Source organism: Piliocolobus tephrosceles, chromosome 13 (genome assembly GCF_002776525.5).
Source record: "Piliocolobus tephrosceles isolate RC106 chromosome 13, ASM277652v3, whole genome shotgun sequence".
NCBI classification, from domain to species: Eukaryota; Metazoa; Chordata; class Mammalia; order Primates; family Cercopithecidae; genus Piliocolobus; species Piliocolobus tephrosceles.
In genome coordinates, this window is record NC_045446.1 from 74,464,462 (window position 1) to 74,484,350 (window position 19,889).

The 19,889-nt window shown below is 36.3% G+C and overlaps 1 protein-coding gene across 8 annotated transcripts in view; it reads right to left on the minus strand.

Annotated features, from left to right (window-relative positions):
* DLG2 (discs large MAGUK scaffold protein 2) overlaps positions 1-19,889 on the minus strand; it is a 2,237,713-nt gene that overhangs the window by 872,456 nt on the left and 1,345,368 nt on the right. The window contains exon 1 of one of the 8 annotated variants that reach the window (XM_023209279.1): positions 17,602-18,117. The exons of the other annotated variants lie outside the window; for them this stretch is intronic. Coding sequence (XP_023065047.1) covers positions 17,602-17,922 — 321 coding nt within the window. The 5' untranslated portion in view covers positions 17,923-18,117. Of the gene's footprint in view, positions 1-17,601; positions 18,118-19,889 lie in introns of those variants that run through there. 8 annotated transcript variants of the gene reach the window in all.

A 19,889-nucleotide genomic window follows, 5' to 3' on the forward strand; every position in this document is an offset into this window, starting at 1 on the left:
GACGTATAATACCTAGAAGTTATTCTTGGCTTCCTTTATTTTTCTTACCTTCTCACTGTCATATTCTGCCTCAGGAATCCACACTATTTAATCCATCCTTTTTGCTCTACATACAAAATATATCCTCAGTCTCTATAATAGATCCCCATCCCCACTGCTGCCACCTGAGTCTAGCCATCATTATTTCTCGGTTACAAGTACTGCAAATTATCATTCTAACTAGTCTCCCGCCTTCCATTCTTGCCTCTCTGCCCAAACTCATTCTCACTGTGTACATTACATTATCTTATGTCTTTGTTTAAAGAAGCCCAATGGCTTTTTGTTGAACTTTGAGTAAAATGCAGACTTCCCTCCATGACCCCAGTCTACCTGACCCAGCCTTACCTAACCCTCTAAACTCTAGTCCCAGACTTCTTGAAACTTTTTCTTCTCCACACTAGCATTCTTCTATTACAATAACTTGTCAAACTTTTTCCAACCCTGAAGTCCTTAAGTATGCTAGTCTTTTATCTTTAACATCACCCAAGAATTGTCATAAGGTTGCCCCCTTTTCACCTTCCATCTCTCAAGTAGGAACTCAATTGTCTTCTCATTAATACTTTCCTTAATGTCTATCCAAAGAAGCATCTCTCCAACCTATCCTCCATATCACATTACCATAATTTAATTTTTAATAGCACACCACTATCTGAAGTAATTTTATTTGTCTACTTGTTAACTTTACATATTTCTCTACTAGAATGCCTGTTGTATTTATTGCTATATGTTCAAGTTCCTAGAACGGGGACTCTTGGTATACAATCTATTATCAACATATGTTTGCTAATGAATAAGCAAATGAATTTTATGAACACGGATGTTTCCATTCACGTGACAATTATATGTTTCATGCAAATCAATGAGTTTTGCATACCTTGATATAAGGTATATTTTAACTAGTCTGAGTCAGTTTCTTGGCCTCAAATCTCCCTGGACACTTAGAATGGTTGTCTGGGCTTTCAAAAGGACAAAATGTGAAGTTCATAGACCTAATCACGGTATTACCTAAAGAAGTCCCTTGCAACCCTGTCTTGCCAAATATAACACTGTTCCATCTCTACCAATTTTTAAAGATACCATCCTTTCAATCACTCATAAACATTTTGAGGTCCTATCCTGGCACTAAAGTTATAGAAATAAATAAGGTATATTTTATCTTCTCGCAAAGCTTCTAATATGATAGTTGAAACAGACCTGTAAGTAACTACAATGCTAGGTGTAAAGTGGGCATATTTTCTACATTTTGTTGGAGCACAGAGAAATGAAGGCCTCAAATAAGATAACATTAGAAATGATCCTTGAATGATGAGAAAGATTTTTTCAAACAGAGAAATAGGGAGAGTCATTACAGAGAGAGAAAAGCACGAGCAAAGATTTGGCTGGAGACTGCGTGGTGGCTTCAGGGAATCAGAGAACAGTGAATAGTTGGGTGTGACCAGAACACAATAGTAGTGGTTGGAGATGGAGTGGGAAATGCAGATTGGGGCCAAATTGAAGACAACCTTGAATGCTCTGCCAGGGAATCCAATTTTACTCTGTAAACTAGTGGTTGGCAATCTGTTTTCCATGAGACGTTCATAAATAAACATTCATGAGAAAGGGATTTCATTATCACGCACATTTAAGAAATGTTCCACATATTTTACCTGTCTCTTGGAGATATGAGCCCCCAAGAGCTTTAAAAAATCCTAAGATAAAAACTAGAAAACTGCTTAAAACGTGTTTAATCCAACATAGACTACTCATTAACATTTCCATACATACATAAGTGTAAGTCAGATTACACTTAAAATGAAGCACTTCGTTAAATGATTTGAAGTTGTTAAATCATTTAAATCAGTAAGTGATACAAATAGAACCGAGTGTTAAGATAAATTTAACAGCAATATTCATAATGGATTGAAGAGATCTAGGAGGCTACAGGTTATTGCAAACAGTTTATGGGAGTGATAACACATCAAAACTCAAGCATGGAAAGCAGAAATGTAAAAAGGGAAAATATTTGAAACACTCTGAGATATAATTCTATATCAATTAGCGATTGATTAATTCATGAGGGCCCTAGGAATAGAAATGTAATGGATCTGGTGATGACTTCCTGATTTCTAACTTGGTACACTGAGTGAATTGTAAAACAGGTTTGAGTGCAATGCAGAGTAAGAAAGAAGAAGAATGATGAAAATAGACTGAAGGCTCTGAGTGAACTGCAAAGAGTGGTAGGAATCTTAATGTCAATTGTTATACTTGCGTTTGATTCAGTTATTGGAAAAACAAGTCCATAGGGAACTCTCAGTTATGTTGGGTTGTTTCATAAACTCAAAAGAATCTCTTTCCTCAACCTACTTACAGTCCTCAACCTATTTAACTGTTATCATTCCATTCAGTCCTTTGAAAATAATGTTTCTTCTACTAGAAACCAGACTGCTGTCATGCTGCAGGTATGCTGTTTTCATTTTTCCTTGGAACAACCAGAAGTTGTCCAGCTTTGATGAGAAGAGTCAAGAGAGTTGCTGCATCTGTAAGTTTTATTCTAAATATTAGAATCAGCAGTATAAGAATAATGTGTTTGTAACAGATAAAATGTTATACAATCAAAACCATATAATGGTTTTGATTTTAGGTAGAGGCTGCCTACATTTTAAGACATGTAGACTCAAGCTTATCTTTAAATGTCTATATTCAAATTTCATAAAATTCATATCCCTGTGTAAACATACTAAAATAGGAAATTTCCATGATATTTCCCTTTCCCATCTGATCAATCACATTGTTTTTCCTCTTCAAGCTCTCTTACTGTCAATTTAATGTCCATATTGCCCTCTTCAGCAAACTGTCTACAGATAGAGGTAGATAGCCTGTCTACTTCTGTCTGTTGCATGAATTACTTTTTCATATGTCATTCAATTCAATCTTGCTCACCTATATCAGGGTGAAAAAAAAGAATATTCAATTCAGCTTTTTTTCCTTCCAGAGAACAGACACAAGGAAAGGGGTTTCAGTGACAAGAAAGACAGGTGCATAGATCACTCACAACGATGGTTAAGCAGATCCTGCTATATTTAGGATAGGTGGAAATTTATCTTACTAGGAATTTTAAACAGGAACTATTTTCCTACTTGTATTTCCTTCCTCCCTTCCTTTCTTCCTTCCTTCCTTCCTTCCTTCCTTCCTTCCTTCCTTCCTTCATTTCTGCCATCCATCCAGTAAAAAAATTAAGCATGTTTTAAATTGCCAACTGGGCATAGTAATCTATTGTGGTAGCTATTATAGAAGACATCATAAGAGCACCATAATAGGATACAATCATAGGAAACGTACTCATTCTTATTACCAAATAAAAGCAAATTACAATAGCAATGTCCTGCAATTTTTAACCTACCAAACTAATAAAGGATTTTACAAAGATAAAAACATCAAGAGTGGAGGCAGAAAGACATGTTCATACACTCTTCAAATGGGGGAATCATAAATTGGTAAAGCAAATAATTTTAGACGCAATTTGGCAATTAACTCTAAGCTCCATGGGTCAATAATCAGTCTCTCTTATTTTCCAGTATATCCCCATTGATTAACCTAGTGTTTTGTATTAACTGTTCAATAATGAATTGCTGAATGAGTATTGACTGAATGACTATGTAAATATTATGAACCTTAAAAAATTCATGCCCTTTGACTCAATAATTGCTTTTTTTCTAAAAATATATCCTCACGAGAAATGTGGTAAAAAGTTCTAGTATACCAAGGTTTACTTCACTATTGTTTATATTAAAAAAAGGTAACCTACATGCCCAACATTATGGGTTTTCATAGAAAATGAATATTTGGCAGTCATTAAAGAAGATGTCAACAAGCAGCCAACAAACATGAAAAAAGCTCATAATCACTGGTCATTAGAGTGTTTTGATGAATCACTCATCAAAACAATGAGATACCATCTCATGCCAGTTAGAATGACGATCATTAAAAAGTCAGGAAACAGGTCCGCGTGGTGGCTCAGGCCAGTAATCCCAGCACTTTGGGAGGCTGAGGTGGGCGGATCACAAGATCAGGAAATCGAGACCATCCTGGCTAAGACGGTGAAACTCCGTCTCTACTAAAAACACACAAAAAAATTAGCCAGGCATGGTGGCAAGCGCCTGTAGTCCCAGCTACTGGGGAGGCTGAGGCAAGAGAATGCCCAGAAGGGCGTGAACCTGGGAGGCGGAGCTTGCAGTGAGCCGAGATCATGCCACGGCACTCCAGCCTGGGCGACACAGTGAGACTCTGTTTCAAAAAAATAAAAAATAAAAAAGTCAGGAAATAACATGCTGAAGAGGATGTGGAGAAATAGGAATATTTTTACACTCTTGGTGGGAGTGTAAATTAGTACAACCATTTTGGAAGACAGTATGGCGATTCCTCAAAGATCTAGAACCAGAAATACCATTTGACCCAGCAATCCCATTACTGGGTATATACTCAAAGGATTATACATCATTCTACTATAAAGATACATGCACACATATGTTTATTGCAACACTATTCACAATAGCAAAGACTTGGAACCATCCCAAATGCCCATCAATGATAGACTGGATAAAGAAAATGTGGTACATATACACCAGGGAATACTATGCAGCCATGAAAAGGGCTGAGTTCACATCCTTTGCAGGGACATGGATGAAGCTGGAAACCATCATTCTCAGCAAACTAAAATAGGAACAGAAAACCAAACACTACATGTTCTCACTCATAAGTGGGAGTTGAACAATGAGAACATGTGGACACAGGGAGGTGAACATCACACACTGAGGCCTGTTGGAGTTGAGGGGCTAGGGGAGGGATAGCATTAAGAGAAATACCTAATGTAGATGATGGGCTAATGGGTACAGCAAACCACCATGGCACGTGTATACCTATGTAACAAACCTGCACGTTCTGCACATGTATCCCAAAAGTATAATTTAAAAAAATGATGTCAACAAGAAAAATATTTTGCTAACTTAGAAAAATGTTCACAATATGATGTTAATTTTTAAAAAGCAGTATGGTTTTATATTCTTAACTTCTCACTTAATAGACATATATAAATGAGACTCAAGTTTAGCTAGATCTGTGAGCATGTGTCAATAAAAGTATGTATCTTTCACTGAAGATACATATACAGAGATAGCTAAAGGACTAAAAAGTTGTTACTACATTAACTGTAGTTAACTCTAGGTAGAATTACAGATGAGTTTTAAGTTTTTAAAAACATTTAATTTATACTATTTGTTACCATAAGCTTGTATTATTATTTAATCCAAAACTGAAGAATACGAATTGTTTTTTAAGTAGCTAAAATACTCAGTTTTAAGCTAAAAGGATTTATGATTAACTACTAGTTTTTATTTTATTAACAAATAAAACTTGGGCCAGGCATGGTGGCTCATGCCTGAAATCCCGGCACTTTGGGAGATCAAGGAAGGTGGATCACTTGAGGTCAGGAGTTCTAGACCAGTTTGGCCAACATGGTCAAAACTTGTCTCTGCTCAAAAAAAAAAAAAAAAAAAAAAAAAAAATTTATATATATATATATCACGCACACACACACACACACACACACACACACATGCCTGCCATAGTGGCGTGCGCCTGTAGTTCCAGGTACTCACAAGGCTGAGGCAGGAGAAATGCTTGAACCTGGGAGGGCAGAACTGAGATTGCACCACTGCACTCCAGCCTGGGTGACAGAGTGAGACTCTGTCTGAAAAAATAAAATAAAATAAAACAAAACAAAACTTGAAGTTGGAAACATAATTTTAAAAATTGTAATTAAGTATGATAGCATGTATTATAGAGATTAAATAAAATAGATTAGAGAAATGAAAGATCAGTGTGCAAAGATAATCAACTTTAGAACCAGTATATAAACTGAGCTTTGAACAATGAATGTCATGGATAACTAACTATAATAACCACAACTGTAACAATCAACATTGACTGATAACTAAATAGTGCAGCCTGTCAGAATAAAGTGCAAATGTATTCAATCATAGGTTATTTTATGTAATAGTGCTAAATACTGTACTCCAAGCACTTATATTTAATGATGAAAATGATGAAGAAAAAGGTCATGTAGTCTACAATACAGAAACTAATTATAAAATGTATTTTGTGACATTATTTCAACCTTACAGAGAACAAGTGACTTCCTAAGCTAACCTATGATACTGTGTAAGATCAAAATTTTTGTCCAATTTCCTCTCTAACTATAGTACTCTACCTTCCATTACTGAAATAGTGTGACCCACTTGAATATGGAACCTAATTTCTAAACAATGATTCCAATATTGTAATAGTACCACAGAATTGAATAAGAATCTGAGTTAAACTAAAACAAAACAAATAAACAAAGGAGACAAAACAGTAAATCTATGTAAACTTAAAATAATATGATGTTATTAAGTTGAGCTACTGTGGGAATAGAAGGTGTCATTCTTGATCTTAAGACACCTGCATAATTAGTAATAATAATAAATTCAAAACCGATTGAGTGCCTTTATATACAAGGCCCTGTATTATTATTCATTCAGAAATCAAGAACACTTTATTTACTTACTGTTATGCGCTAAGCACTGGGGAAACAGGTAAATAAGACAGGTCGTGCTCTAAGGAAATCCAGGTTAATGGAGCAGAAACATACTGAAAAGTATCAATACTTATCCACCACTATGGTAAAAAGTGATGAGTTGTGCAGGTTATCCTGCAAGACATACAGGCATTGAACACATAGTTCCTCTTGTTCACAGCCATAAATGCAGAAAAGTCTTGGCCCCAAATCATAATTTAATAATGATGCTACATGAACTGTCACAAAGAGGCCACAAGATTGAACAGCTAGGCTACCGTGAATTAGGCTGCATGCTGGGGATATGAGGAATCTCACACTCTCTAATCAGGGAGACTGAGAAGGAAACTAACCACAATGTAAGGCAACACTCTAATTTTGCAGGATCCCATGTTAAATAGCCATTTTGAGAGCTCAAATAAAAAGATTAAAGAAGAAGATGTGCTTAATCCAGATTTTGAAAAATGGATAGGCTTTGTTAGGCGGAAAGGGACATTCCATCAAGTGGGAAATGGAAAGCCGACAGCCTAGTGCAGAGGTTAGCAAACTTGCTACTTTAAGAGGTTGCATAATAAGTATTTTTTCTGACTTTCTGGCCTTACAGTTTCTATCACAACTACTCAACTCTGCCATTGCAGCACAAAAACAGCTACAGACAATATGTAAACAAATAAGCATGGCTGTGTTCTAATAAAATTTATTTATAGATAGTACAATTGGAATTACTCATGATTTTCATGTCTGAAATATTATTTTGATTTTCTTCAATATTAAAAATAATTCTTAGCTCAAGAGCTACACAAAATGAAGTATCAGACTGGATTTAGCCTGTAGCTGTAGTTTGGTGACCCCTGGACTAGTTGGAAGGCCAGTTAAACACACAGATATAATGGTACACAAAACAATACTGAATATCTCAACTAATAGTTCAATTCTATCAGATTCAACCTTTCCATTTTATAATAAATGTTTTGTAATATCTTCCTTTTTCATCTGAAATAAAATTCATAGATGATACAACTGCCTACACATGTTTTTTAAAATGTAGTGCCTTCACCAAAGTAAAAGAAGAAATAAAAAGAAAGTACTTTATATTAAACTAATGTGTTGAAAACATATTGCAGGTTTCCTGCAAGACATACAGGCATTGGACACATAGTTCCTCCTCTCCACAGCCATAAATGCAGATAAGTCTTGGCCCCAAAACGTAATTTAATAATGATGTTACAAGAATGAAAATATGGCAATCTGTGAGTCCTACTATGCCAGACAATGTAATGATGTATTGACATGCTTGCATATATTTATAAAGAATAAATTTAGATTTAAATGGAATAAAGAGACCAGATTCCATATTTTACAAAAGGTACAGGCAAAGAAAACAGCAGATATAGAATGAATTCTAGGTTAACAATTAGTGTTAGAAAAAGTAATAGCAGATCATTTGTATTTGATAAAATGTCAGAGGAAATAACTTTAGTAGTTGAAATACAGACAATTTAACAAGGAAAATTGCAGATGGTAGGAGTAAGTTAAAAATATATCATATTCTTGCAGATAAACTGGGTCTTACTGATATGTTTAATGTCAAAATAGGGCATGCCAGTAAGAGAGTCATCTATCTAGTTATCTATCTATCTATCTCCCTACCCTAGGTGGGTACCTACCTACCTACCCACCTACCTATTCGTGTTTGGAATTCCTTCTCATGTGAAGGCATATGTTTGATTTCTAGCAGTCCATAATTCTATCCTTTGATAGATAATGAGGAATGATAGATACAGACTCTGAAACCTAAGGGCTTATAGGAAAGTTGAGTTTTGATACAAGTTGACTTTGAGATTTGATATAATATCAGAGTAATATTAAAAAAAACAGAAAACTCTAAAATACAATTTTATTACCTGACATATGATGTCAGGTAATTTGCGCAAATAGATTTCTCATTATGCTTTAAATTGCTTTAAAGGTTAGTGTATAGTATGGCAATCAAATAAAATATTTAAAAAACAACTTTATTAATGAAATTTGGTGAGATCCCTGTATTTTATGTTTCTATCAAGTTAAAATATTTGATTCTAGATCTTTTGACCAACATCACTCCTTTTCTGTCCACTGGGGACTTAGGTTAATGATAATGTTTTGTGTATTTTAAAATAGTTACAATAACAGATTTCACATGTTTTTTTCACATGACCACAAAGAAATAATAAGCGTTGGAGATGACTGACATGTTAATTACTCTGATTTAATTATTTCACAATGTATACATGTACTGAAACATCACATGGGGCCCCTTAAATATATATAATTACTACTTGTCAATTAAAAACAAAATAAAACTTGAACCAAAAAATTACAATATTTGGTTCCAGATCTATTAACAGGAGTCTCAAATCTCTTTACTTGCAAATTTAAGGATGAAATCTATACACGTGGATTGACGCAGGAGAGGTGTGTCAATACTAAAATCAGCATTATGTTGTAAGGATGTGATCTTCTGAAATGGGGAACAACTGACAAAATTGCTAACAGAACAAAGTACAATTGTCCCTTGATTTTTGCGCAGTTATAGTCCCAGAAAATGTAATAATTATTAAATCCTTGCAAAAATACTCGTTTGTAAAACTGAGTTTGATTTTAGGCTTAGATAATAATAAACTTTTTCCGTTAATCTTCATGAACATCTAGTGGAATGTAAAAAATTGTGCAGTACCTGGGGCAATTATTTGTGGGGCAGGACCACTCTGCACATTACGGTGTCTATCATTCCTGGCCCTCTTCCCCTAAATCCCAGTATCACTTCCGATCTTTAACAACACTTAAGTACTTCTCTGCTCTTCTAAAGTGCTTTCTCACAAGTCAGAATGGCTATTAAAAAGTCAAAAAATAGCAGATGTTGGCGAGCTTGTTGAGAAAAGGAAATGCTTATACACTTCAGTGGGAATGTACATTAGTTCAGCCACTTTGGGAAACAGATTGGAAATTTCTCAAAGAACTTAAAAAAAGAACTACCATTCAACCCAACAAACCCATTATGAGTAGATACCCGAAGGAATATAAATTATTCTACTATAAAGACACATGCACGTGTATGTTCTTTGCAGCACTTTCACAATAGCAAAGACATGGAATCAACCTAGGTGTCCACCAAAAGTAGATGAGATAAAGAAATTGTGTACATTGATAACATAGAATACTATGCAGACATAAAACAGAATGGAATTATGTCCTTTGCAGCAACACAGATGCAGCTGGAGGTCATTATCCTAAGCAAACTAACGCAGGAACAGAAAATCAAATATCACATGTTGTTACTTATAAGCGGGAGCTAAACATTGAGTACACGTGAACACAAAGGGGAAAAATAGGCACCAGGCTTACTTGAGGGTGGATGGTGGGAAGAAGGTGAGGACTGAAAAGCTACCTATTGAATATTATATTACTACCAGGGTAATGAAGTAATCTGTACACCAAGCCCCAGGAACACACAATTTACTCATGTAACATACCTGCACATGCACCCCCCGAGCCTAAAATCAAAGTTGGAAAAAAAATTAAAAAATAATTTCTAGGGGCTGTCCTCTCTCCATCTGTCCTTGGGGATCACTAGTCTAAATTCTGAGTAAAAACAATAGGTTTATGTAACTTTTTGTAAAATGCCCAACACTTAATTATCAATAAATTGCATGCCTCATAATTATCTGACAATAATGACTCTTCATATAAGCACAGAAGGGCTAGGAGAGGGAGGGCAACCTGTAACAGTAAAAGGAAAACTCAATTCCGAGTTTAAGGACATGGACCAATTCTACCACAAACTGAAATGACCTTGAGCAATTCTCTTAACTGTTCTAGGGTACAGTTTCTCCTTTGGAAAATGTACTAGGTGACTACTAAATTTCCATACAGTTCTGATATAATTACAAAACATCTAGATGCCTTTAGGAAACTAAAAGAATGGAACAAAGTAGAGAATGAAGGAGAATAAAACCAGGTGAGGCTACACTTGTAACAGATCAAATAATATCAGAAAAAGAGGATGGACAATGAAGAAGGTGGTATCAAACAGAGATTCGATTCTTGGCATGATGGATACATAGGGAGATAGAACATTTGTATGAGATTCACATTCAGCAATGTGAGATGATGCTCTTGTACTAAAAACAGTGTCTCTCTGCACTTTTATTTTGTATTTATATTAAATTTACAATAGGTGGTTCCGAAATACCACAAATGTTGCAAACTTGAATCCAATTTGCAAGTTACACAGCGAGTATCTTATTCTGATGTTAAGTGCTGTGGGAATCAACTCCAGCTGCTTCAGATCTACATAGTTCTCAACCGTAATAAAGGAGGGAAGGGATCTTCAGGGACAGAACTCAGGGTTCCTGAGATCAGAAAATAAAGTAGGCTAGGGGAATCCAGGATTCTGCAAGGGAATTCCAGTACTCCCAACCATGTAGAACATCCCAATGCCTTAAGAAATTTCTATTAAATTAGAGATTTACAGAGGTCTTTATAGGGTATTTTACCTCCCAGGGTACTTCAAAAGGTCTTACGTTTGCAAGATGTGGTGGAGAGAATAAGGAAGTCATACACACCTGCATTTGAAATGCATTCTGCCTTTATCAGTTGTGTGATCATAAGCATTACTCTTAGGTTCCATTTCCACATCTTCAAAATGGAGATATCAATATCACTCTGTTAGTGTTATTGGGAAAATTGAAGGAAATGACTAACGTACAGTCCCTAGCACAGTGTCTCACACATTGTGAGCATGGTGAGTATGCAATAAATATTGTCATTTTTGTTCTTTTCTTTCCCATTCTGTGTGCTTGGCCTCTCCTTGCCCTGCCCTAGAGAGAATGCTCTGCTTCTGTCAGCATCCAGCAATATGGGTGCCAGGAGTGTTGACCAAATGGCTTCACATCCACCACAGAAATGCCTACAATTTTAATTCCTTCTGTGTTATCGCTTGCTCTCTTCTGTTTCCCTTACCTGGGGGTCAGCTGGTATTTCCCAGAGACAAGAAAGTCTTATTCTTCCTCGGTAAGGGACTGTCTTTCTAAAAGGAATAAGTCAAAGCAGGCACTGAGTCAAAACAAGCTGTCAGATCTTTCTGGTTGAGCATAAACTGAGCCTAAGATTTTATCCTAGGGCAACCCTACTTCTTGGACTAAAAAGTCCCTTGCACTCAAGTTGCTGCAAACTGCTGGTTCTGGAGTTGCTGCAAAGGAATTATAAGGGGAGATTTACAGAGCTTGGCTTCAAACACAGTTGTTCTTGCAGAGTTTTGCTGAGGAAATCTTTCAGCATTTCCTTACCTCTAAATACAAGCTTATGGGAATGCTACTTCATCAACACAATTCTATTTTACATGATTTTTTTTTTCTAGTGTGCACAGTTATAAATTGCTGAGAATCTTGAAGGACATAATGTCACCTCAGTATCAGCATCATGTGGTACTACGCCAAAAGTTTCTGGACAGTTGCCTAGCCTAGTCTTCATCATTATAAGGAAGACATCAAAAAATTCAGTGAAAAAACCATACATTTGAATGAAAGAGCACAATATGAATGACGAATTTGGTAGACAGTAAGTTCTTTAGGTTAAAAAACATACTTTAGATATCATTAATAATAACAAATACCATTTACTGAGTAATTGTGTTATAAGTGCCATACTGGGGTTTTTATATACAGTATTTTCAATTCTTATAACCTTTCCCTGCAACATGAATTTATTATCCCAAGTTTTACGGAGGAGAAAAATGAGGCTTAGAGAGGTTAAGCAAATAAGGTCACACAGAGCTAGTAAATTCAAATTTGAAATTGTCTGGCTTTTAAGGATAAATCATTTCCGAAGTTCCTCCCAAACTGATTAGTAAGTATCAGTTGACACAGTCACATACTATTAGTACTGGATGAGATCTGGGTGTTCACCTAGAAAACCAGCTGTCTTACAAACAGAGAAACTGAGGCTCAAAGAGTTCACTGATGATGAAGCATAACAAATAGAGAGTGGCAGAGCAGGCACTCAAACTTTATGAAGTCCTCATCAAGGCCAACCCAGCTCTCTCTGACCAGGCCCCACCCTCCTCTCCAGGCATCTCTTTTAACGAACCTGCTCTCCAGGGCTCAATGTTCTGGGCAAATAGAACTGAGTGCACAGGCACCAAGGCGTTATATGCTTTTCTGTATTTTTCATTTCTGCTCAAAAATTTATCTCTTTTTATCTGCTTAATAAACACATACAACATTTTTAATTCAATTCGTCAAAGTATCACTACCTCTATGAAGCCCTCACTAATTCATTTCTCTTCTGTTCCCAGCCAATCAAAAAAATGTATTAAGAAACAGGTTAGTAATAGCCAACATTTACTGTGGACTTATTATTCATTCATTTATTCCTTAAATATTAATTGAGCCTCTGCCATATGAAAGCACTACACTAACATTTTGTTAATCATTCATCACCACAACCCGCTGAGGTAGGTGTTATTTATATCCTCATTTTATAAAGCAGAAAATCTTGGCCGCACGCAGTGGCTCACACCTGTAATCCCAACACTTTGGGAGGCTGAGGCAGGCAGATCATGGGTCAGAAGTTCGAGACCAGACTGGCCAATATGGTGAAACCCCATCTCTAATAAAAACATAAAAAGAAAAAAAAAAGGTAGCCAGACATGGTGGTGTGTGCCTGTAGTTCCAGCTACTGAGGAGACTGAGGCAGGAGAATCACTTGAATGTGGAAGGCAGAAGTTAAAGCGAAACAAGGTGGCACCACTGCACTCCAGGACCAGTGCGAGATTGCATCTCAAAAAACAAAACAAAACAAAACAAAACAAACTAACAAAAAAACCCCAGAAAATCTTAAAAGCTTAAAGAAATGCGACATTTTCCAAGTATCTCGATTTTTTTTACTCCTCTGTATCCTGAATATGCATTCATTGTGGTATCTGCAGTACTCTCTGAGATTTTGCTTAACTTCTAAGTTATGACTTATGATGATATAATTATTTGTATATCACAGTATACATGGTATATCATTTGCTAAATTTTATAGGCCACTATAGGCTGTAAGCTCCACAGTAGTAAGAGAGATACCTACTTTCTTTACAATTTTATTTTTTATTTATTATTATTATTAGTGTTATTATTTTTGAGATGGAGTCTCGCTCTGTCACCAGGCTGAAGTGCAATGGCGCAATCTCAGCTCACCACAACCTGCACTTCCCGGGTTCAAGCAATTCTCTTGCCTCAGCCTCCCAAGGAGCTGGGACTACAGGCACCCGCCACCACTCACAGCTAATTTTTTTTTGTATTTTTAGTAGAGATGGGGATTCACCATGTTGGCCAGGATGGTCTAGATCTCTTGACCTCCTGATCCTCCCGCCTCGGTCTCCCAAAGTGCTGAGATTACAGGTGTGAGCCACAGGACCTGATCTTTTTTTTTTTTTTTTTTGAGACCAAGGCTCACTCTGTAGCTCAGACTGCAGTGCAGTGGCGCCATCTTGGCTCACTGCAACCTCCACCTCCTGAGTTCAAGCAATTCTCGTGCCTCAGCCTCCTGAGTAGCTGGAACTAGAGTGTGCACCACCACGCCTGGCTAACTTTTGCATTTTTAGTAGGGACAGCATTTCACTATGTTGGCCAGGCTGGTCTTGAACTCCTGGCCTCTAGTGATTCACCTGCCTCTGCCTCTCAAGTGCTGGGATTATAGAAGTGAGTCTCCACACCCAGTCTGTGTAGTATAATATTATATCCACAAGGGCTGACAGAATAGTACATAGTAGACACTCAGTACATGATAGTCAAAGAGAGAGGGAGAGAGAGAGAGAGAGAGAGAAGAGGAGAGAGACAGATAAATGCACAAAACTCTGGTCTGAGTCTCCACAGCTCTGTGCTGCCTCCCTAGATTAGTCTGCATTGGGAAGAAATGTCACATAAACAATGATGGACATATTTCTTCCCAAGACTGTCATTAACATCCTAGATGTACATTTTGGAACTCACTTCTGGGCACTATAATTTTCCATTTCCTTACCTATGATTATGGTTATATTAATTCTACAGATCCAAATGGAATGAAAACTTATTTGAGATGGAACAGAAGCTGATTTTTAGACCTGCTGAGGAACAACATAATGACAGAGTCCTGTTAGTACACAGTACCCCAAATAACAGAAGTTTGGAAAAGAGCCTTGGGAGGAACTCAAGTCATTACCATGGCCCTCTATTATAGCAGCTGGAAATCACACTGCTGATTTCCACGTAATACTGCAAATATCTACGATGGCAAGATCCAAGCTCCCAGATGCTTAACAACCCTTAGGCACGTTCTGTACCACATGTGAGTCCCTGGACTATTTTAAAACATGCACTATTCTTTATGCTTTATCAAGGATTCTAATGTTTAGTATCATTAGCCCCCAGTTTTAGGTTTTACAATATTTCACAGGACATTCCGAGTTAATTTAAGGGGTAAAAAGTAGTATCATGAAATTCGAAAAGCAGCCTTAGTTTTAGTGGACACGTGAATATATATATAGGTACACACAGGTTCTTATTTTGGTCATAATATACCTAAGTGTATAGTACTTACACATCTCTATATAATTGAGATATTAGGTGTATGCTATGGATGCATATATCAGTGGAAACAGATCTATAAATATGCATATATCAGTTGTTTTGAGGACCTACTAGAAGGAAATAAAATTTACATGAAAAAATACTTTATATGGATAGAATGCAGCATTCTTTGGAAGAACAAGCTGATGTACTGCAGGACAGAAAAATTGGAATAATATAGAACTCCAATTTTTATATGTGTGCATATATATGCATATATATACTTATATATACATAAAATATGTTAATATAAACAAATAGTTATAGTGAGACATTTGAAAACATATATTAAAGTCTGTGTATATATATATGTGTTGAGACAATTGACATTATTTAACATAATGTATTTGAAAGTTTTCAAGCATGGGGTGAAGCCAGATTAATCAATTTAGCATAGCACTTTTATAGGACTGAAATGGTAAAGGGCGGAAAGGTCTGGTAAGTGAAGAGTGTTAAAACATTGAAAGTCCTAAAAGAAATGGTTTCATAGCTCCAGTATTTGTGGATCACTATTAGTCCCAGTCAATAATACGGTACTTGCAAATGGGAGGGAAAATGTATAGAAATGCTTATGCAAACGAATAAGGAGAGATGGTGGCTACCTCAATTTGTTGCCTTCTTATATGTCACAATGATCTCTAATTATCAGTATGCGGTCTATTTCAATTCTTGAAAGCATTAAATGGTTGTAAGTTTCAGGCAAGTAGGAGGCATTGTTAAAAACTAAGGAAATAAAAAGTTTCCCTCAGTTGATGAAAAATGCATGAACATTTTTAGAGTTTGGTTATTATAACCTAGTATTAGAGATTTGGGTTTGGGAAATTGCCATTTATGAAATAAAAAGTATATTACATCTTGGATTAAAATAATTGCAACAATAAAGCAAGTTTGCTTTTTCTACTCTGTGCAACAACCACATGCTAGATGCTATTAAATAGGCTTGTCTTCCTAGCCTATGTGAGCCTTGAGAATTTAATGTAACCAATACAGAGATATAAGCTAAAGACATTTAAATGAATGTATTTGTTAAGGAGTATATAGAGTATTCACAATTGTTAAGACTCTTTATTCAGTTTGGAATTCATGTTAACTTTAAATAATAACTGCATTTCTAAATGTCAAGCTCCATTTTAAGCCAAACCAGTTTAATAATAAAATGATAATATATTTTTGATTTAAATCAAGAGGCTGAGATGTGCTGTCTTTCTAAGCAAAGCTTATAATTCCATGTAAATCAATCAAAAGCCATATATATGGCTATGTATATGTAACTATATTGTTAAGACCAGTGATAAATGACATTCTGGAAGTACTTTTTACAAACTATTGTTAAAATTAAAATATTCTCTACACCTCCCACCAAAACATTTTATTCACGATCAATATCTAGTTCTCCACTATGTTAAAATCATATTGAAATTGAGATTGAATTTTTCTGCAAGTATAGCTTTTTTCTTTTCAATACATATTTAAGAACAGTCATTGTTCTGTATTTATGACAGTGACTACAGGTACATTTTATTTATATTTTAGAGCGTTTACAGGAAGTTATCTTCTCTCCTTTGAATGAAGAGAGAAAAAAATGAGCCAATTTTACTTCTGATAAAATGATAGTAGTCTGGGGGCTAGAATAACCTAGGAATCAAATGAAAGGTATCTACACATCTGCTTTAGAAATGCATTACAGAAGAAAAAGAGCTATAGATGTTAATATAAATAAACTTATTGCTTCTCTATGAATAAATGAAGTGCTTCATTGTTTATTCTAAGTTTAATCATCCTCTATTTTGCTCTTAATTATTCCTTTTCTTTGTAAAATTAATTATTTAGTGTAAATAATATTTCTTCTCCATAACTGAAAAGGCATACAGTATTATAAGAGTAAAATTAGAATAGCATACTTCAAATCACTATTTTCTATAGCTAAAGAAATAAATGTTCTTTTGCCTTTAAAGAGATGGAAAGTTTGGTTAAAATTTGTTTTCTCTCTATTCTTTAAAATAATAAATAGGCAGGACTGAACAAAAGTTAAAAATGATAAGAAGTAAAAGGGCTACTAAAAGAGTATGATGCAAAATAATATAACCTGAGGACGAGAGAAACTGAACTTGGTGAAAAGTCAGTGAAATAAACTGAACACAGCATCCCTAGACTTTCACAGGCCACCCAGAGGTATGAGCCCACAAACGTGTGAAAATGACAGGTTTTTCTTGGCCTAATATTTATATACAGGCATATCCACGGTATTCTGCAAAGTTTCCAAGCCATTCTAACCTTAAACAACTTGTTCTCACTTTCTTCAGATACTCAAGGGAAAGTCATAAGGAAAAGGCTCACCTGTGCTGGGCTGAACCAACAATGTGGGCAGGTACAATGCTCCCCACAAGTCCCTTTGCCCTTGGTGCTCGTCTTGTGGGGGCTTTTCCGCACACTGTCCCACAAGGTCCTGTTGAAGCTGGACCCCCCGGTCCTGTTTGAAGCTGGGCCCCCTGGTCCTGAGGAGGGCATGGTCTGAGAACTGTACCCGAGTCCCTGAGAGTTCCTCTGCCAGCCACAAGCGCAGTGGGCATCCCTGATCAGGGTGGGCGCACTCCTGCCGGCATCCATCCCATCCGACCCCCGGCTGCAGCTGTGTTGCTTGGTGAGGTATGCATTCATACTGCACTGATGCCTACTCTTTCCTTTGGTCAGCTCTGCACAGAAATGTCTCCTCCCTCACACCCCTTTCTTCCAGGCAGTTGTAAAAGTCTTTTTTTCCCCCGTAGATCCCTCAGTATCTTTGACAGCTGCTATAAGCAGTGCATCGTGGGAGCAGTGGGAGCAGCGAGAGCAGCTCCGCACAGCATTATCTGCGGGCTGGTAGCTCTTTGTCAATAGATGACTCAACTCACAGAGCAACTTGACAGTATCCCTGCTCTAGGCAGAAGCAATCAATGCTCCACACAGCTGGGCTACAAGACTGTACACTGTGTTACAAACCCTTTTTGGATGGAGCCCTACAGTAAAGAATAACTCTTTGCAGTTTGGCATTCTGGCTTTTCCCTTTCCTTGCTGATCCTCACACAAAATGCAAACCTTAGGAAAGAGAACTTATTATGAGATTCTTATGAGATTAGCAGGACCCTTCTTTCCAGAAAGGATGCATCTAGGCTTAAACTTTATAGCATAAGCAATAAAAAATGGTGGGAAAGTTAACCTGTAAAGGAATTTTCAACATTTACAGGAATCACTTATCTAGAGAGAGATTTGCCAAGACACAGACCCAATCACGAAGTAACTGTATCAGATTATCAATATTAACTCTAAAGAACATAAATTCATGTGGAAAAAATTGTCGAGGTCACAGCATTATACTAGAGTCCCTTAAAATTTGGAAGTTTGTTTTAAATCACGATTATGCATTATAATCCAAACATATATTATTTATGCTATACACAATTATTAATTCTTTCTTATTCAAAGTAAGGCAGTTTTCAAGGTTTAAAACTGATGGGTTGGGCTGATTTTAAAACAGTATTTTTCCTTACCCCAAATTATTCTGAGGGTTTCCTTTCAAATACTTTACCACAACAAATACATTCACCACAGAGAGAGTCTGCGTTTTAAAGTGAAAGATACATCCAACTCTGCCATACAGTATTTTGGTTTCCAAAGACAGAATTTTCAAATTCTTTCACTGAAAAATGAGCTATTTTTTCCACCTTAAAGCAATTGCCTTCCAAAGAGGATTTTTTTGTTTTACATTTTAGCATGCTTGCTGAATCCATACATAGTATTTTCAGTGAAGTGAAAGGCTAATTGCCACAACATTAATAACTTTTATTCTGTTTGAAACTTTCCATATCCATTTTCAAAATGTCTATCCTTATCACACATTCCTGAGGAAATAATTTTGGTTTGATTGTGCAGCCAGTTACCATCCATGCAGGACCTAACAAAGACTGTATAATCCTATGAAATAATTACTTTATCTGTAGACCATCAGATGCCATCAAATCGACCTACTCAGTGGATTGACCAGGTGCTGGGTCAGTATAGGCCTGATTTTTGCCTGAGCTGGCAAGGTGTTTATTGCAAGGGCTGAGATCAGAGCAAGTTCTACATTTGAACCTGAGACTCCCTGGATAAATCACTGTTAGACTTAAAAATCTTCCAAGTAAGGAGTAGGATCTTCTTTTTCCATGTCTCTCCATATAAGGGTACTTTTCCAGATTCTGTACAAGGGGCACTGTGCCCATCACAGAAGGCATTCAAAACACCTTTGTTCAATAATAATGGCCAGATATGTAAGTTTAGAGGGCAGGTTCTGGTTCATGTTATTGGCCATTTTTCTCTAAGCACCCTTCATACTGCCCACCACATAACAGGCAATAAATACATACATATGTTTGATGGATGAATGGATGGTTGGGTGGAAGTATAAATGGAAGGAAAAAGTAGAAAAATGAAGGAGTTGATACACATTTTTTAAAATAATAATATTTAATTCAGCAATGCTCCAGAAACATAAACTATTCCTTTAAAGTTAACTTTAGTTCTGGTGTTGAGGTATTCTTGTTAAGGAAATTTGTCAAAAATATATGAAAATTGAACTGCTGGGCAGAAATAGCAAAGGCATTAATAGT